This window comes from Rhinichthys klamathensis, unplaced genomic scaffold (assembly GCF_029890125.1).
Source record: "Rhinichthys klamathensis goyatoka isolate OS25496 unplaced genomic scaffold, OSU_Roscu_1.1 h1tg000105l_1, whole genome shotgun sequence".
In the NCBI taxonomy this organism is placed as follows: domain Eukaryota; kingdom Metazoa; phylum Chordata; class Actinopteri; order Cypriniformes; family Leuciscidae; genus Rhinichthys; species Rhinichthys klamathensis.
Window position 1 is genome coordinate 2,772,151 of NW_026606644.1, and position 16,889 is coordinate 2,789,039.

The 16,889-nt window shown below is 40.3% G+C and overlaps 1 protein-coding gene across 1 annotated transcript in view; it reads right to left on the minus strand.

The window, feature by feature from the left end:
- Positions 1–16,889, minus strand: part of LOC130087267 (ephrin type-B receptor 1-B) — a 280,806-nt gene that overhangs the window by 75,546 nt on the left and 188,371 nt on the right. The window contains exon 4 of the mRNA XM_056253524.1: positions 10,906–11,061. Within this exon, the coding sequence (XP_056109499.1) occupies positions 10,906–11,061 (156 nt within the window). The remainder of the gene's footprint in view (positions 1–10,905; positions 11,062–16,889) is intronic.

The following is a 16,889-nucleotide window of genomic DNA, read 5'->3' on the forward strand; positions in this document are numbered from 1 at the left end:
TTTAATCACAAATAATCTCAGTTTTTACAGCAGAGTTCACTTAGTACTATGTGCAGAATGTCAGCTGATGATAAGTCACAGTAGATCTTTTCCATGTAGTTAAAGTTCAAAACATTTTCTACTCGACTACAAGAAAGTCGTACAGAATGGAGCAGTGTTGGGTTTTTTCCTTTCAGCTGTGGTCTCGGTCCCAGAACGACGTGTAACTGTTTATAATTACCATGCAGAGTGGCGGCCCCCGAGCGGCCGTACATCAGCCCACTAACTCAACACTGTGAGTGGCTTTTCATCAACAGTCTGAATAAGGGAACAAGGTTTTAGTAATGGCTGTTTATCACAACCTCCTGGATCCATTCATACACATTCAGCCTTCCCACTACAGCCACAGGGAGAAACCATATTGTGTTTCTGATAAAGCAACGACGACTTCCCCCAGTGCACAGAACATCCGGCCAGGAACTGAGGATTTACAGATCACGGAAAGGTTGTGATGTTAACTACAGACCGCGACTGAACCAGATGAGAGCCAGGAGAGGTTCTGGAAGGTTCAGGTTGGATTTTCATGACCAGCCACTTTCACGAGAATTTGAGTGACTTCTCCTTGAAATATCAAACCTGGCGAGGAAACGTTCCAGCACTTGAAGCAAGAGAAGAATGATTTCACTCAGGCCGAGACACAATGAGCTATTGTGAAGGCAGGGCCTGGTGGGATAGAATCAGGGGCTACTGGGATCCTAAACAGGGAAAACTGATGAAAGAAGCAACCTCGAACTCTGGCAACCCTGATGATTAGCCAATCAGTTGAGCAGAAGGCTTCTGACAGCTCTTGAATATATATGTGTGCGTGTGTGTGTTTGAAATAAAATAAAAAATAAAACACAATATCTAGAAATAGTATTTATATCAAAATAAAATATATTGTATATTAACATACAGTATTTATGTGAAATGTAAAAAAAACGTATGTATTATATGTGTGGATGGATGCGTGGATGGATGGATGGATGGATGGATGGATGGATGGATGGATGGATGGATGGATGGATGGATGGATGGATGGGTGGATGGATGGGTGGATTTGTGTAAGAGATTCAGACTCTATTTTTTGCTCTATTCAGGGAACAGTGCCATAGATGTTTTAAAAGGTCTGTGAGGATCCATATAGCAGCAGCTCTTTCTGCTTTGTTAGCAGGGAGTGTTTCATTCAGACAGTGAGCTGGTCACTATCCAAACAGCAGGGCTTTGCTTACACCACAGTTAACACCCAAAGCACTGTTTGATTAGGTGCTACGACAGCAGAGATGTCTTACTCACTATATCTCACAGTCAGGCTTAAGAAAGGCAGAGGGGAAAGGGTAGAGAGCAAGAGACGGGAGGAGAAAAAGTGCAAGTGAATTAAAGTGGAGGTGGGCCATATCTGGAACTAGGCCAGAAGTTGTGTGTGTGTGAGAGAGAGAGAGAGAGAGAGAGAGAGAGAGAGAGAGAGAGAGAGAGAGAGAGAGAGAGAGAGAGAGAGAGAGAGAGAGAGAGAGAGAGAGAGAGAGAGAGAGAGAGAGAGAGAGAGAGAGAGAGAGAGAGAGAGAGAGAGAGAGAGTGAACAGAATGAGGCCATGAGATGCAGCCAGTTCTAACACAATTAGTCGGTTCCCAAAGGAAATCCTGACACACCAAGAGCAGCTTCACTACTACACACACGCAAGCATCAGCATAATTGACATCATACAGGTACTGTATTGATATTCCTGGTTAAAATACAATTTTATTGTGGATTGTTGATGCAGGAGATATACAGTTAGAACTGGTGTGTACATATATATATATATATATATATACACTCACCGGCCACTTTATTAGGTACCCCATGCTAGTAACGGGTTGGACCCCCTTTTGCCTTCAGAACTGCCTCAATTCTTCGTGGCATAGATTCAACAAGGTGCTGGAAGCATTCCTCAGGGAGTTTGGTCCATATTGACATGATGGCATCACACAGTTGCCGCAGATTTGTCGGCTGCACATCCATGATGCGAATCTCCCGTTCCACCACATCCCAAAGATGCTCTATTGGGTTGAGATCTGGTGACTGTGGAGGCCATTTTAGTACAGTGAACTCATTGTCATGTTCAAGAAACCAATTTGAAATGATTAGAGCTTTGTGACATGGTGGAAGTAGCCATCAGAGGATGGGTACATGGTGGCCATAAAGGGATGGACATGGTCAGAAACAATGCTCAGGTAGGCCGTGGCATTTAAACGATGCCCAATTGGCACTAAGGGGCCTAAAGTGTGCCAGGAAAACATCCCCCACACCATTACACCACCACCACCAGCCTGCACAGTGGTAACAAGGCATGATGGTTCCATGTTCTCATTCTGTTTACGCCAAATTCTGACTCTAACATCTGAATGTCTCAACAGAAATCGAGACTCATCAGACCAGGCAACATTTTTCCAGTCTTCAACTGTTCAATTTTGGTGAGCTCTTGCAAATTGTAGCCTCTTTTTCCTATTTGTAGTGGAGATGAGTGGTACCCGGTGGAGTCTTCTGCTGTTGTAGCCCATCCGCCTCAAGGTTGTGCGTGTTGTGGCTTCACAAATGCTTTGCTGCATACCTCGGTTGTAACGAGTGGTTATTTCAGTCACTGTTGCCCTTCTATCAGCTCGAACCAGTCTGGCCATTCTCCTCTGACCTCTGGCATCAACAAGGCATTTCCGCCCACAGAACTGCCGCTCACTGGATGTTTTTTTCTTTTTCGGACCATTCTCTGTAAACCCTAGAGATGGTTGTGCGTGAAAATCCCAGTAGATTAGCAGTTTCTGAAATACTCAGACCAGCCCTTCTGGCACCAACAATCATGCCACGTTCATAGTCACTCAAATCAACTTTCTTCCCCATACTGATGCTCGGTTTGAACTGCAGGAGATTGTCTTGACCATGTCTACATGCCTAAATGCACTGAGTTGCCGCCATGTGATTGGCTGCTTAGAAATAAAGTGTTAACGAGCAGTTGGACAGGTGTACCTAATAAAGTGGCCGGTGAGTGTATATATACACACACACACAGTATACACACCAGTTCTAACTGTATATCTCCTGCATCCTCCACAACCAAACAGGACCTGCCTGTAAAATGGGGAATGCCCTGTTGTGATAAGCACTAATTCCGTGGGCACGTTTGCACAGTTACCTGATTTGTATAACTCCTTTAGTGAATTGGGTGCTTAAACAACACAGCCAATGTGTGTAAATTAATTGTGCTATCAGTGGGTGCAATCTTGATGAATTTCACACTTTATATAATTAGTCAAAAGTCTGGCATACTATAAAAACACACTACCGTTCAGATGTTCAGGGTCATTTAATAGTGATTAATTATGAAAGAAAGAAAGAAAGAAAGAAAGAAAGAAAGAAAGAAAGAAAGAAAGAAAGAAAGAAAGAAAGAAAGAAAGAAAGAAAGAAAGAAAGAAAGAAAGAAAGAAAGAAAGAAAGAAAGAAAGAAAGAAAGAAAAAGAAAGAGCTTTTAATTGATAATATTTTTAAGTGACAGTAAAGACAGATTTCTATGTCAAATAAAGGCTGTTCTTTTGAGCTTTCTATTCATCAGACTCCTAAAAATGTGTCATGGTTTCCACTGTTTTCAAAATCGGTAGTACGATTTTTTTATTGAGCAGCAAATCAGCATATTATTTTGATTTTTAAAGAAATGTGACACTGAAGACTGGAGTAATAATGCTGAATTATTTTTTTACCATCACAGGAATAAATTACATTAAATATATATATATATATATACACAAAAAAAAATGTTATTGAACAATTGTAATAATATTTCACATCATGACTGTAGTTACTATATTTTTGTTTAAATAATGTTCCTGAAAGAAGTCTCTTATGTACACCAAGGCTACATTTAAGAAATCATACCGACCTCAAACTTTCGAACTGTAGTGTGGTTCTGGTAAACCCTGCGTTATGGGGTCAAAATGTCCCCACAAAGATGGCGATATCTCCAATCCTAAGACTGTCCACTTCTTGTGGTTTCAAGTTCACACACACACACTGCTTTTGCGATGCTCTCAACAAGATTAAAACCAAATCTTGTGAGTGAATATCAAAGCGTCAGAGATGTGAGGATGAGAGAGACAGACACACTGAGGAACTGTGACAGACATGAGGAGATTAATCTGGAAATGGACATGTGGATGATAAGGAATCGACTGGCTGCTGCTGCTGCTGGATTTATTGCACATTTAACTCTCTCTCTCTCTCAGACACACTGGCAAGAGGCCAACCAGACGGCTGCTACCACTTCCAGTCTTGGATGATGAGGATAAATCGCTTTAGTTTTACAACACTTAGAACAAAAACAAAAACGACACATTCTTTATTGAGTTTTCACTCCGTTTCTTTCATTCTCAGTGGAGAACTTGCACTGAGCTTCATGATGCAATTCCGATTGCCAGGCATTGAATATATATACACTACCTTTCAAAACTTTGGGGTCATTAAGATTTTTGATTACTCTTCAAAAAAAAAAAAAAAAGAGTATTGAGATATGAAGATATGAATACTCATATTCAGCAAGGATGCATCACATTGATTTTAAAAAAAGTGACATTAAAGACATTTATAATGTTACAAAAGACTTATTTTTCGAACAAATTCTGTTCTTTTGAACTTTCTATTCATCAAAGAATCCTGAAAAAAATTCTATAATAAATATCATAATCTGATGAGCTGTCAATTGAGACAGGCCCAAACAATATGAATATGCTGGTGTAGTTACAACATCTACCAGATCGCTAGTTTCTGGCTTATAAGTGTTTAAAATGTGATTATAATTTAGGCACTATAAACTTTACCTCATGTAAACACAATACTTCAATCAAATTGATGCGCTTAAACTCATAATCGTAGCAACCATAATCGTAGCAAAACAATAAGCCGGCATGCAAACACTTTAATCGCATCTATTCCACTCTGACCAAAGTGTGCATGTGCATTTTTGGGGTCAATGCAGTATATTGATGGCCGGAAATAATGGAATAATATTTTAGGCCCAATACAAAAAAAGTATTTAGTCTGTGTGCACTGGAAGAGCTTGGCCAGGAACACACCTACTGTATGTGAGTTTATCTGTGCCGTATGTTGAGGTATCTGAATAATGGCGGTAAAAAATATCCACAATTCTTAAAGAATAATGAAAACCGCATGTAAACGGGAGTGAAGAGATTTGCTCGTGTCATGCAAACATACTGCGATTAAGTCCTACCTCTGATTAAATAATCACACTATTGGTGCACATGTAAAAGTAGTCAAACGCTATGTTTCCGTCCATCTATTTTTATGCACATTTTGGGATATTGCATATAAAACACTGAATGGAAACGCCAAGATGTGCATACATTCTAAAAGTGTGCATAAAAAAAAACGTACGCGCTCAAGTCTGTCATCAAAATGATGTGGTTGAATTCCCTCTCAGAACGGTCTCACACGATTGCATTCCCAAACAACAGGCATTCGAATGAGTTTCATCTGAGACGCATGTCATTTGTGCTGTAAAAAAAAAAGTCCCGGTTGTGGCAACTTCCATTTTTATAACAGATATTTTGTTGCAATATCCCAGGAAGTGACAACTTTGGTCTCTTGAACACATGAGAAGGACACTGTGCTTTATTCGCAAATGTTGTATGCGAAATTCCAATTTTGCGCACGTTCTTTGCAACTTTGGATGGAAACATAGCTAATGTGCCGTAGCTACGGAGGACATGGTGATGGGAAAAAAATTAGATAAGAGGTCAAATATGAGATTCGCTTGTAGATTGTTTGCGTTCCACCAAGACACTTTGCATTTACTCACAAAACATCGGAGTTCTAAGCGAGCAAATGCAGAACGTAAAACAATATATATAAATGTCCTATATAGCATCTCAATTTATTTCGCTTTAGGGGCTCCCGTAGCTCCCAAAACTTGAAAATGAGCTTTAGACTTGAATAAGCCAGTTTATCAGTAAATGATAGAGAGTTTATTTGCCACTTCTTAACTGCAAACTCATTTATAAGTTGGGCTCGACAGATTTGAAATAACCAAAGAGAATGCTAGGAGTAGACTGCTGCATGCTTGCTAAAAAAATGCTCTATTTGTTATTCAGAAACTCAATCCACTAGGTTTGTAAACGGAAATATGTATTTACGTATAGGCAATCTTCAGCTATTTCAAAAATCAAGATGAGTCACGTAAACACAAACAAACTTGAGGAGAACAGACTTCATTCATCCACTAAAAATCACTGCAAGAAACGGCTCGAAAAAGTGAAATAATTTCTGAGAAAAGCTCTAGCAGCATTAGTTTGCAGATGTTTGACTTTTTGGGAACTCTGTGTGTGTGGATGTGCACATCTGTGTGTGTGTGTGATGGTTTGTAGCGCTGCACTACACGCGGGCTGCTGAAGAAAGCGTGTACACAGGCTTAAGCTCATAGCAGAATCACAGCGAGTCAGACGTCGCTGGCAGAGGATTAACGGCAGCAAAGCAATTACACTGCTTTACAGTCCTGTTCACTGCACCTGTACACACAACACGGACTCCTGCAGGTCAACCGTGTGTGTGTATGTGTGTGTGTGTGCACTGGCTCGGAGCAATCCATAGAAGTGTTCTCCAGGGATCTGTCTAAGCGCAATCGCCTTAGTGCTCTTATATCTGTAAGTGTGTGTGTGTGAATCACATGAACTACACATGAACCTATACCAGATATCAGTGCTGCTGAAAATACAATAATTAGCCATCTAAATGAGGACATTAAATCAAATTTTAACATTTTTTTTTTATATATATATATATATATATATATATAAAAATGTTAAAATTATATATATATATATATTATATGATTCCTTATTATATTATATTATACTATTATTATATATATATTATATATATATATATACAACTAATTACAAAGACTACAGTCTATCTCTAACCACAGACTAAAATGCATTATTTATTTTACGAATCTTTTGAATCTTTTCTGGACGCCCCTAAAGCCAGGCTTTATCAGATTCAGCTTCTGGCGACAATTCCACACCAATAAACCAACATTCAAACAGCAACCAGTGTTCCATATAAGCCTAGACATATTAGCTTCATCAAATCCAGACCGTGTTGGCCAACCAATCCTCAGATAACCATTTCTGCTCTGACACGGCCAAACAAACAAAGAGAGAATGCTTTATCCACACATATGCAGTACACACACACACACATTATTATCTATATGAGGACATGCCATAGACTTATATTGTTTTTATATACAAAAATAATGAATGTTAACAAACTAACACTTACCCACATTCCCACCCTAACCATAAAAGAGCAGCATGTTTAGAATAAAATGAATGATTATTATTATTATTAACAACAAGAATAACAATTCTACTACTAATAATAATAATTATTATTATTTAAATAGTTGTTTAAACATTAATTGTTTTTCTAATTGAGGACATACAACTATTTCTTAAAATACAGCCAAATATATATATATATATATATATTTATATATATATATATATATATATACACATACACACACAATTACTATTATATGCATTAAATGCATTTTTATAATAAAAAAAATGAAAAATATATATAAATATATACAGATAAATACATAAAACCATTATTTATCAGTTATTTTCCAATTGTGGATTACCCTGAATAACGGCAAAGAGAGGTTTCATTAAATTTAGCTGATTTTTAGGGACAATTTTGTTCTAAAAAATATAGCAAAGAAAACTTCCACATACACTCTCACAGTAACCGGCGTTCCATGTAAACCTTACGTGAAACGCATTAGTTGCATCGAACCCAGACTTGTCACCAACCAAGCCCCAGATAACAAGTTCTGCTCTTGCTCGGCCAATCGAAACGGCTAAATCCAAGAGAGAATGCTCCATCTACACGCACAAACAAACCCCAGAACAGAACTGTTTGCCGAACGTAGCTCCTGGAGAATTAATCTTGAGGATTGTGCTGTCCGGCATCCTCCAATTAACCAGTGAGCTGTCACCCATCAACACACACACATACTGTACACTGCCAGCAGACATTTCTGAGGAATGTTTTATTTAAGTTCTGATGGAGGCTCGAGGCGATTCAGGCCAGTCCCACAGCACTACTCCCCACAGAGACAACCACAAATCCCCAGAGAGAGAGAGAGAGAGAGAGAGGGGGGAGTACAGAGAGACCGCGGAGGAAGTGAAATTTAACTTTACACTGAAGTTGAGATGATGTAATTCACTACATGCATGTTGGGGTGTTATGATCGATTCCTGTGGACTCTCTCTCTCAGCAATCGATCATAGTGTTAATCAGACCGCAGACCCTTTCCCTTTTATATATTCGTTTAAATATATTTCTGTGGCTGCTAGACGCTCCACAAGGAATTTCTAGCAGCAGTTCATAGAGAAATATTCATTTTTAATCATTTTCTCACCGACAGTAAAATGACCAGGTGTTGCATGGGCCTTCCTCTGAGCAGGTGTTGGGCTAAATTGCAAATGGCCATCTGTATATGTTTCACTGAACGCCATTTTAGACTCTAAATGGAGAATAAAAATGCTGAGGACTTTCAAACACAGCTCTTCAGGAATGCAAACACGAACAGGCACTTTTAGAGTGCAGCCTCATATTCCTTCGATTCAGCGATAAGGTACAATATATCTGAGAATACAGTCACAAATGATGCAAATATAGTCCTCTATCCTTTTAAAGATGAATGCATTCACACTGTGATAAATTAATATAGACAATATTTAGCAGAGTTTCAAATGCATATTGCTTTTTAAAATGGTGACTATTTGATAAGACAATTCAGATCACACCATTTGCTAAATTAAAACATTATATTATGTCATAAATTCATTAAGATACCAATGGTGCTCTTCATGAAATGAAAAAAAAAAAAGACACGCCAACACTGTGATCTGCAGTGCTTGTGAGTTCAAATCTAGCTTGCAACAAAAGCCAGATTGTAACCCAGGAATGCCTAGATAAAACTGGCTCTGCATTACTGAATTTGTGATTGAAAATTTGGGAAAACTACTGATCAAATTATACATGAGAATTGTATAACTGTTAATTGCAGTGTGTGTGTGTGTGTGTGTGTGTGTGTGTGTGTGTGTGTGTGTGTGTGTGTGTGTGTGTGTGTGTGTGCAATCTTGTAAGCCTCACAGCCTCTCAGTAATGACTTCAATTTTGCATTCATATGGAAAAAACAAAAACAATATTGACAACTTTTCTCATGAATGAAAATAAAGAGATACATAATGTCAAATATACTGTATAATGAAACATATGAAAAATCGAAGTGGATTAATAAATAAATACTTTTTATTAAAAAAATTGTCTTTTTAATATATACAGAATATATATATATACACTCACCGGCCACTTTATTAGGTACCCCATGCTAGTAACGGGTTGGACCCCCTTTTGCCTTCAGAACTGCCTCAATTCTTCGTGGCATAGATTCAACAAGGTGCTGGAAGCATTCCTCAGGGAGTTTGGTCCATATTGACATGATGGCATCACACAGTTGCCGCAGATTTGTCGGCTGCACATCCATGATGCGAATCTCCCGTTCCACCACATCCCAAAGATGCTCTATTGGGTTGAGATCTGGTGACTGTGGAGGCCATTTTAGTACAGTGAACTCATTGTCATGTTCAAGAAACCAATTTGAAATGATTAGAGCTTTGTGACATGGTGGAAGTAGCCATCAGAGGATGGGTACATGGTGGCCATAAAGGGATGGACATGGTCAGAAACAATGCTCAGGTAGGCCGTGGCATTTAAACGATGCCCAATTGGCACTAAGGGGCCTAAAGTGTGCCAGGAAAACATCCCCCACACCATTACACCACCACCACCAGCCTGCACAGTGGTAACAAGGCATGATGGTTCCATGTTCTCATTCTGTTTACGCCAAATTCTGACTCTAACATCTGAATGTCTCAACAGAAATCGAGACTCATCAGACCAGGCAACATTTTTCCAGTCTTCAACTGTTCAATTTTGGTGAGCTCTTGCAAATTGTAGCCTCTTTTTCCTATTTGTAGTGGAGATGAGTGGTACCCGGTGGAGTCTTCTGCTCTTGTAGCCCATCCGCCTCAAGGTTGTGCGTGTTGTGGCTTCACAAATGCTTTGCTGCATACCTCGGTTGTAACGAGTGGTTATTTCAGTCACTGTTGCCCTTCTATCAGCTCGAACCAGTCTGGCCATTCTCCTCTGACCTCTGGCATCAACAAGGCATTTCCGCCCACAGAACTGCCGCTCACTGGATGTTTTTTCTTTTTCGGACCATTCTCTGTAAACCCTAGAGATGGTTGTGCGTGAAAATCCCAGTAGATTAGCAGTTTCTGAAATACTCAGACCAGCCCTTCTGGCACCAACAATCATGCCACGTTCAAAGTCACTCAAATCACCTTTCTTCCCCATACTGATGCTCGGTTTGAACTGCAGGAGATTGTCTTGACCATGTCTACATGCCTAAATGCACTGAGTTGCCGCCATGTGATTGGCTGCTTAGAAATTAAGTGTTAACGAGCAGTTGGACAGGTGTACCTAATAAAGTGGCCGGTGAGTGTATATATATTATTCCTTTTTTTTTGTAAAGTTGCACTTTACATTTAAAACCCACTTGGGTCAAAATCGAAACAGCCAATTTTTTTTCTTTTTCTCAGGATTGCTCAGTTGATCTCATTAGCGGTCTCGGTTTGGGCTACAACTTATTGGTAGTAGAGACCTGTGCTCTCAAACTGCTTCTAAAACGATGTTATGACCGACCGCTTCAGTTTAATGCTAATGATAATGACAATAACAGTAATATGATGATGATAATGACTCACTGGTGCAGGGCATGTCTGGCTGCTCTCCGTCTGCTCTGTAGTAGCCGTTCCTGCAGACGCAGATGGTGGCCGCTTCAGATGTGGACCTACTGTTAGACGGACACTGAAGACACAAACCTGTCCCTTGACTGGACTTGAACGTTCCTGGAGGACAAGCTAAAGAGAGAGAGAGAGAGAGAGAGAGAGATCTTGTTAGTGAGCTATTCTGATAATTTTCCTCACTGCTTCAATCAAACACCTTCAAAATCCCAATTAGGAGACACATTTCATCTGGAATATTAGGAAAAATTAGCAGGAGAACTTGTAGATGAACTTGGCTTTCCTGCAAAAAATGTAAATATGTTCATCCTTGTCTAGTAAATCTCATAACCTTGTGTTTACATCTGGACAAGAACATGATGTCTTTTTTTGCAACATGGTGACAACCAGGAATAACATTATAAGCTTTAGGAGTGAGAAACACAGGATGTTCACTATTAATATGCCAGTTGGGATACAATTTGACCATGCCATTCTTATGCAATGCATTACTAGCACAGTGTCTGAAGGAGTCAGTGTCAGTTTGCTACAGACAAAAACTGCGTTCATGAGAGCAAAGCGTGTTTTTGTTTCAGTTTGAGTGCAAGGTGAGACATTTTCTGTTTGCGAGGCCTATTTCAAGTGAAATGAGCGATACAGAGCAAAGGTGCTCCCAAGACACATCAGCCAACCTGATGTCTGCAAAAGCAAAGGAGAAAAAAGACAGTGTTTTCTGATTGGATTTTAAAAACACACACACACACACACACACACACACACACACACACACACACACACACACACACACACACACACACACACACACACACACACACACACACGCACACACACACGCACACACAAGCTGCTCCCTGACTCTTTTTTGGCATTCGCACAAAGTGTGTTCTTGCATTTGTGTTTCACTGTCCTGCATATACCATTTTTGTGTTTAAACATGCCTGCTTAGATTTGGAGCCCAATGAATTTTAAATGAAAATGCACCTAAAAAAATATAATAATAATAATAATAAAACTGCTCTCAATATATGGCTATATATATTTTGAAATAAACATGCAAATACATATGCATTAAAAAAATGCATTTAAAATCCACTTGGATATGTCTCTCTTTTTCATTTTCTGTATAGGGCTGCCAGAAACAGGGGTGATGTGTCACTATTTCAGTTATTTCTGTCACTTAGGGCCATTTTGTGCATGGCATACCAAAAAACATCACTTTAAGCACATTTAACAAATTTAGTCATTCTTTTTAAGCTTTAGAAAGAGCACTTCAGCATCCAAATATTATAGACATGCTGAACTTTACTTTCAGGGCTTCTGAGGCACGGCAGAGAGTAGTGAATAAATTCTGCTTGCTTTTCCAGGTCGGGTTTATCTCTCTGAATAAAGAGCTGAATAAAGTGTTTCCTGTACTCGTTTATCATTAATTCTGCAGCTATTTGAGAGGAACACTTTCTGCTGGTTCAGCTGGATGACCACACGGATCAGGACTCGGGTCTGCGTGATCTGATCACAGTGTACTGCTGCTGACACGGATCAAGAAAGAAAGAAAAACATTTCATATTGATCCTAAATAAGTCATATTCCAGACAAGGTTTTTTTTTTACTTAAGGTTTCTTGCACCAAAACAGTCGTTCAGAATTAAACAGGATGTTTTTTGCTACTGACCTTTAAGACTTTTAAAACATTATATTCATTCAACATTTGTCCATAATACAACCACTTTTTGCTTTGGGGAACAATGTTCACACACTCTCCACCAAGCAATATTTCATGTCAGCACTAGATCAATGTAATATGCCGTTAATACCTTGATTAACTGGCATTACAGCAGTGACAGACGGGACGTTTCAGGTCGCAATGGACCTGGATCGACCTGTTCGCATTTAGAACTGTTATTTGCATGCCATGAATATGCATCAAACTCATAAATATGAATTAAGGAGCAAACATGAGCTATATGGAGAGTTTAAGATGTGGGTGTGATTACTACACATCAATTTACATACAAAGATGGATGACGGAAATTAATAAATGGTGTGAGATGGAAGATGTGCGAGAAAGGGAGGGAGTGTGTCTATCCTTTAATGAGAGAGGACAGGATAATTCATCCCTCCTTCTATCCATATGAAGGAGTGTGACCTGCGCCGCATGTGAAATCAGACCTCTGTTCTTGAATATCTGCAGCCTTTGAAGAAATTAATTAGATGCTATACAGCTCATTAAAAGTTTAGAGGGTCGGGTCCACTTTATTACTCTGTTCTTTTATCTATCCATCTACTCACCCGCGGACTTATTCATTTAGTCGTTTAATAAATAAGGGGAGGAGAGGAGATTAGACATATATGGAAAGATAGAAAAGAGCACATTAGAAGTAAAGGGAACAAAAAAGAAGAAAAGAAATGAGGGAAAAGGAAAAGAAGAAACGAAAGGAAAAGGACAAGAAAAAAGCTAAAGAAACGAACAAGAGAATAAGACAAAAAAGAAGAGAGGAAAAGAAAAGAAAATGACAAAATCGAAGCGACGATAAAAGAAGAGAAGAGAAAAAGACAAGATAAGGGAAAATGAAAAATGAAAGGAAAGAAAAGGAAAATGAACAGACAAAAAAGAGGAAAGGAAAAGACAAAAAATAAGAGAAAAAGGGAAAGGAAAGGGAACAGACAAAAAGAAAAGAAAATGAAAGGAAAGGAACAGACAAAAAAGAAGAGAAAGAAGAGAAAAAAAAGGAAAGGAAATGAGGGGAAAGGAAAGGGGATTAGAGGAATACACATACTGTATCAGAGGAACATTTGGTGTGGAGCCCCTCACACACACACACACATAGCAGAATGTGTGAAGGTGTGGGTGTTTGACAGACAGCTTCTGACCCAGCCCATATGACACACACACAATCACACTCGAACGCCTCTCCCATCCCGCACAACGCCACATTCTCACAGTTACGAAACATGCCATGTTGGTCACCACGACAACAAGCACTGCAGCCATGACCTCTGACCCCTGCGGCCCACTCGTACACACCAGAACAACAGACGGGGAAACTCCTGTTAGAAGGTGCAATCCTTTAACACAATGGGCCCTATTTTAACGATCTGAAACGCAAGTGTCAAAGCGCAAAGCGCAAGTAACTTTGTGGGCGGATCCCGGCGCTGTTGCTATTTTCCCGGCGGGATAAATGCCTCTTGCGCCTGGCGCAAATCTAAAAGGGGTTGGTCTGAAGTAGCTTCATTATTCATAGGTGTGGTTTGGGCGTAACGTGAAATAAACCAATCAGAGCGTCATCTCACATTCCCTTTAAGAGCAGGTGCGCATGTTGCATGGCGGATTCCTATTATAACGGCGGATTTACCAGGCGCGCGCCAGGAGCGGTTCACAGCCGAGGAGACCGACGTTCTTGTCAGGACCGTGTAAGACAGAGAAGTGACGTTGTATGGGGATGGGAGAAACCCACCCAAATCAGCGTCGGTTAAACAGGCGTGGGAGGAAAAAAACTACATTTTTTTACATCTTCATGGAGACCACATGTGTTAATATTTTTATTTGTTATAATGTATGATTTGCAAAAATAAAAACTGCTGCATCTGTGTTGATGAGAGAATCAAAGTGTATGCGCGTTGTGCATGGGTGTGCATGGCGCGTACCCAAGCATGGCCTTAAAATAGCATTATGAACAACGCGCAACGCGCCACTGACTTTAGACTAGGTTTTTTCTGGTCAGAGGCGCAATTGTTTTCTGGAACTGCAAAATAGCACTAGGGAATGTTTGCGCCGAAACACGCCTCCTTTTTGCGCCGACCCACCCAGGGAGCGCAAGTTCATTTCCTAGTTTACCGACGTGCGTCTGTGGAGGGAAAAGCCCGCTTTGCACGGGTGCAAAATAGGAATGATACATGCTTCGGTGTACAAAGTCAATTGCGCTGAGTGCAAGATAGGGCCCAATGTGTGACAGGTTTTAAATTTAGAAGTACAGTACAAGGCCTCATTTCACAAGAGAGTTCATTGTCTAAGTAGCAGATTATTGTGTTTGCTGAACCGTCAAACTTGCAGACTCTCCAACACTGAAAGTGGACCAACATCTGCTGTAAAATACCTGTATCTGAAAGACACCCCCTGAGGGCGACCACTCAAACGCAACAGCTGAGCGCTTGGCTTCAGGCTTCTGCTGTGGTTGTCTGAGGAGACCTCCATCTCTGTAGCTGTAGGCGAAGCCTGAGGAGACAAGCCTGAAAATCCACCACACCAATCACGCAGACACACTCCAACAGCCTCACATACTGAGCGGAGTCGAGGCATCTCAGATCTTTCATGGACCGGTAACAGTGTACATTGAGAAGAAGCCAAACTTGTCTTACCTGACAGAAATATCACAAACATCTTCATACTGTATTGCTCTATAATGCACACACAAATCTCACAAGCGCCTTCAAAATCCACTAACTGCATTAAAGGCCAAAATAAACACAAGCACACAAATGATTCAACACACTGCAAGCATACCACCTGCCTAATATGCTGTTGGTCTTCTGCGTGCCACAGAACAGTACCGACCTGCCTAGGCATGGCCTCTACAAGACCCCTGAAGATGTCCTGTGGTATTTGGTACCAAGACGTTAGCAGCAGATCCTTCAAGTCCTGTAGGTTGTGAGGAGAAGCTGCTGTGGATCGAACTTGTTGGTCCAGCACATCTCACAGATGCTGAACTGGATTGAGATCTGGGGAATTTGGAGGGCAGGACAACACCTTGAACTCTTCATCATGTTCCTCAAACCATTCCTAAACAATGTGTGCAGTGTGGCAGGCAGGGTGTATTATCCTGCTGAAAGAGGCCACTTCCACCAGGGAACACTATTGTCATGAAGGGCTGTACCTGGTCTGCAACAATGTTTATGTAGGTGCGTCAAATTTACGTCCACATGAATGGCCGGACCCAGGGATTCTCAGCAGAACATTGTCCAGAGCATCACACTCCCTCCACTGGCTTGTCATCGTCCCACAGTGCATCCTGGTGACATCACTTCCCCAGGTAAATAGAGCACACGTACATGGCCGTCCACGTGATGTAAAATGGGACTCATCAGACCAGGCAACCTTCTTCTACTGCTCCAAGGTCCAGTTCGGGCACTCATGTGCCCATTGTAGGCACTTTCGACATCGGACAGATTGGTCTGCAACAACGCAACAGAGTGCGATGCACTGTGTGTTGTGACACATTCCTCCCATAACCATCATTTTGTGTGACTTGTGCCACAGTAGACCTTCTGTTGGGTCAGACTAGATAGGATAGCCTCCGTTGTCCTTATGCATTGATGAGCCTTGGGTGCCCAACACTCTGTCACCGGTTAGTGGTTTGTCCTTCCTCGGACCACTGTTGGTAAATTCTTACCACTGCTGACCGGAGCATCCCACAAACCTTGTGGTTTCAGAGATACTCTGACCCATAGACTTGCCATAACAACCTGACCCTTGTCAAAGTCACTCAGATCTTTATTCCTGCCCACTTCTCCAGCATCCAACACTTTGATAATGAGAACTGATTGTTTGCTTACCATCTAGTCTACCCAAAGTCTACTATAGTTATATTAAGTACATAAATATGTAAATGTACTTGCTGTATACTTAGCATTTTTTTTTTAAATTCAAATACATTTTGCCAGATTTATTTTTCACCAGGTTAAACACTGAAAAAACTACAAATCTATTTTTAAAGAATTAAGTACAAAAATATGAATCAAATACAAAAAGAAAAAACATTCATGCATCGTTAAAAGTAAATACAACTAAACTGAAATTGAAAAGCAAAAAAACTACTGACATTTTCAAACCACAATGAATGCATGTGAAAGTAATGATGTGAGCTCAGTCAGATTGTGTAGCGTCCCTCGGGCTACTGTTTACACTTTAAGCTACTGTTTAAAATGGAGCGTCTAGAGCTGAATCAGCTACTG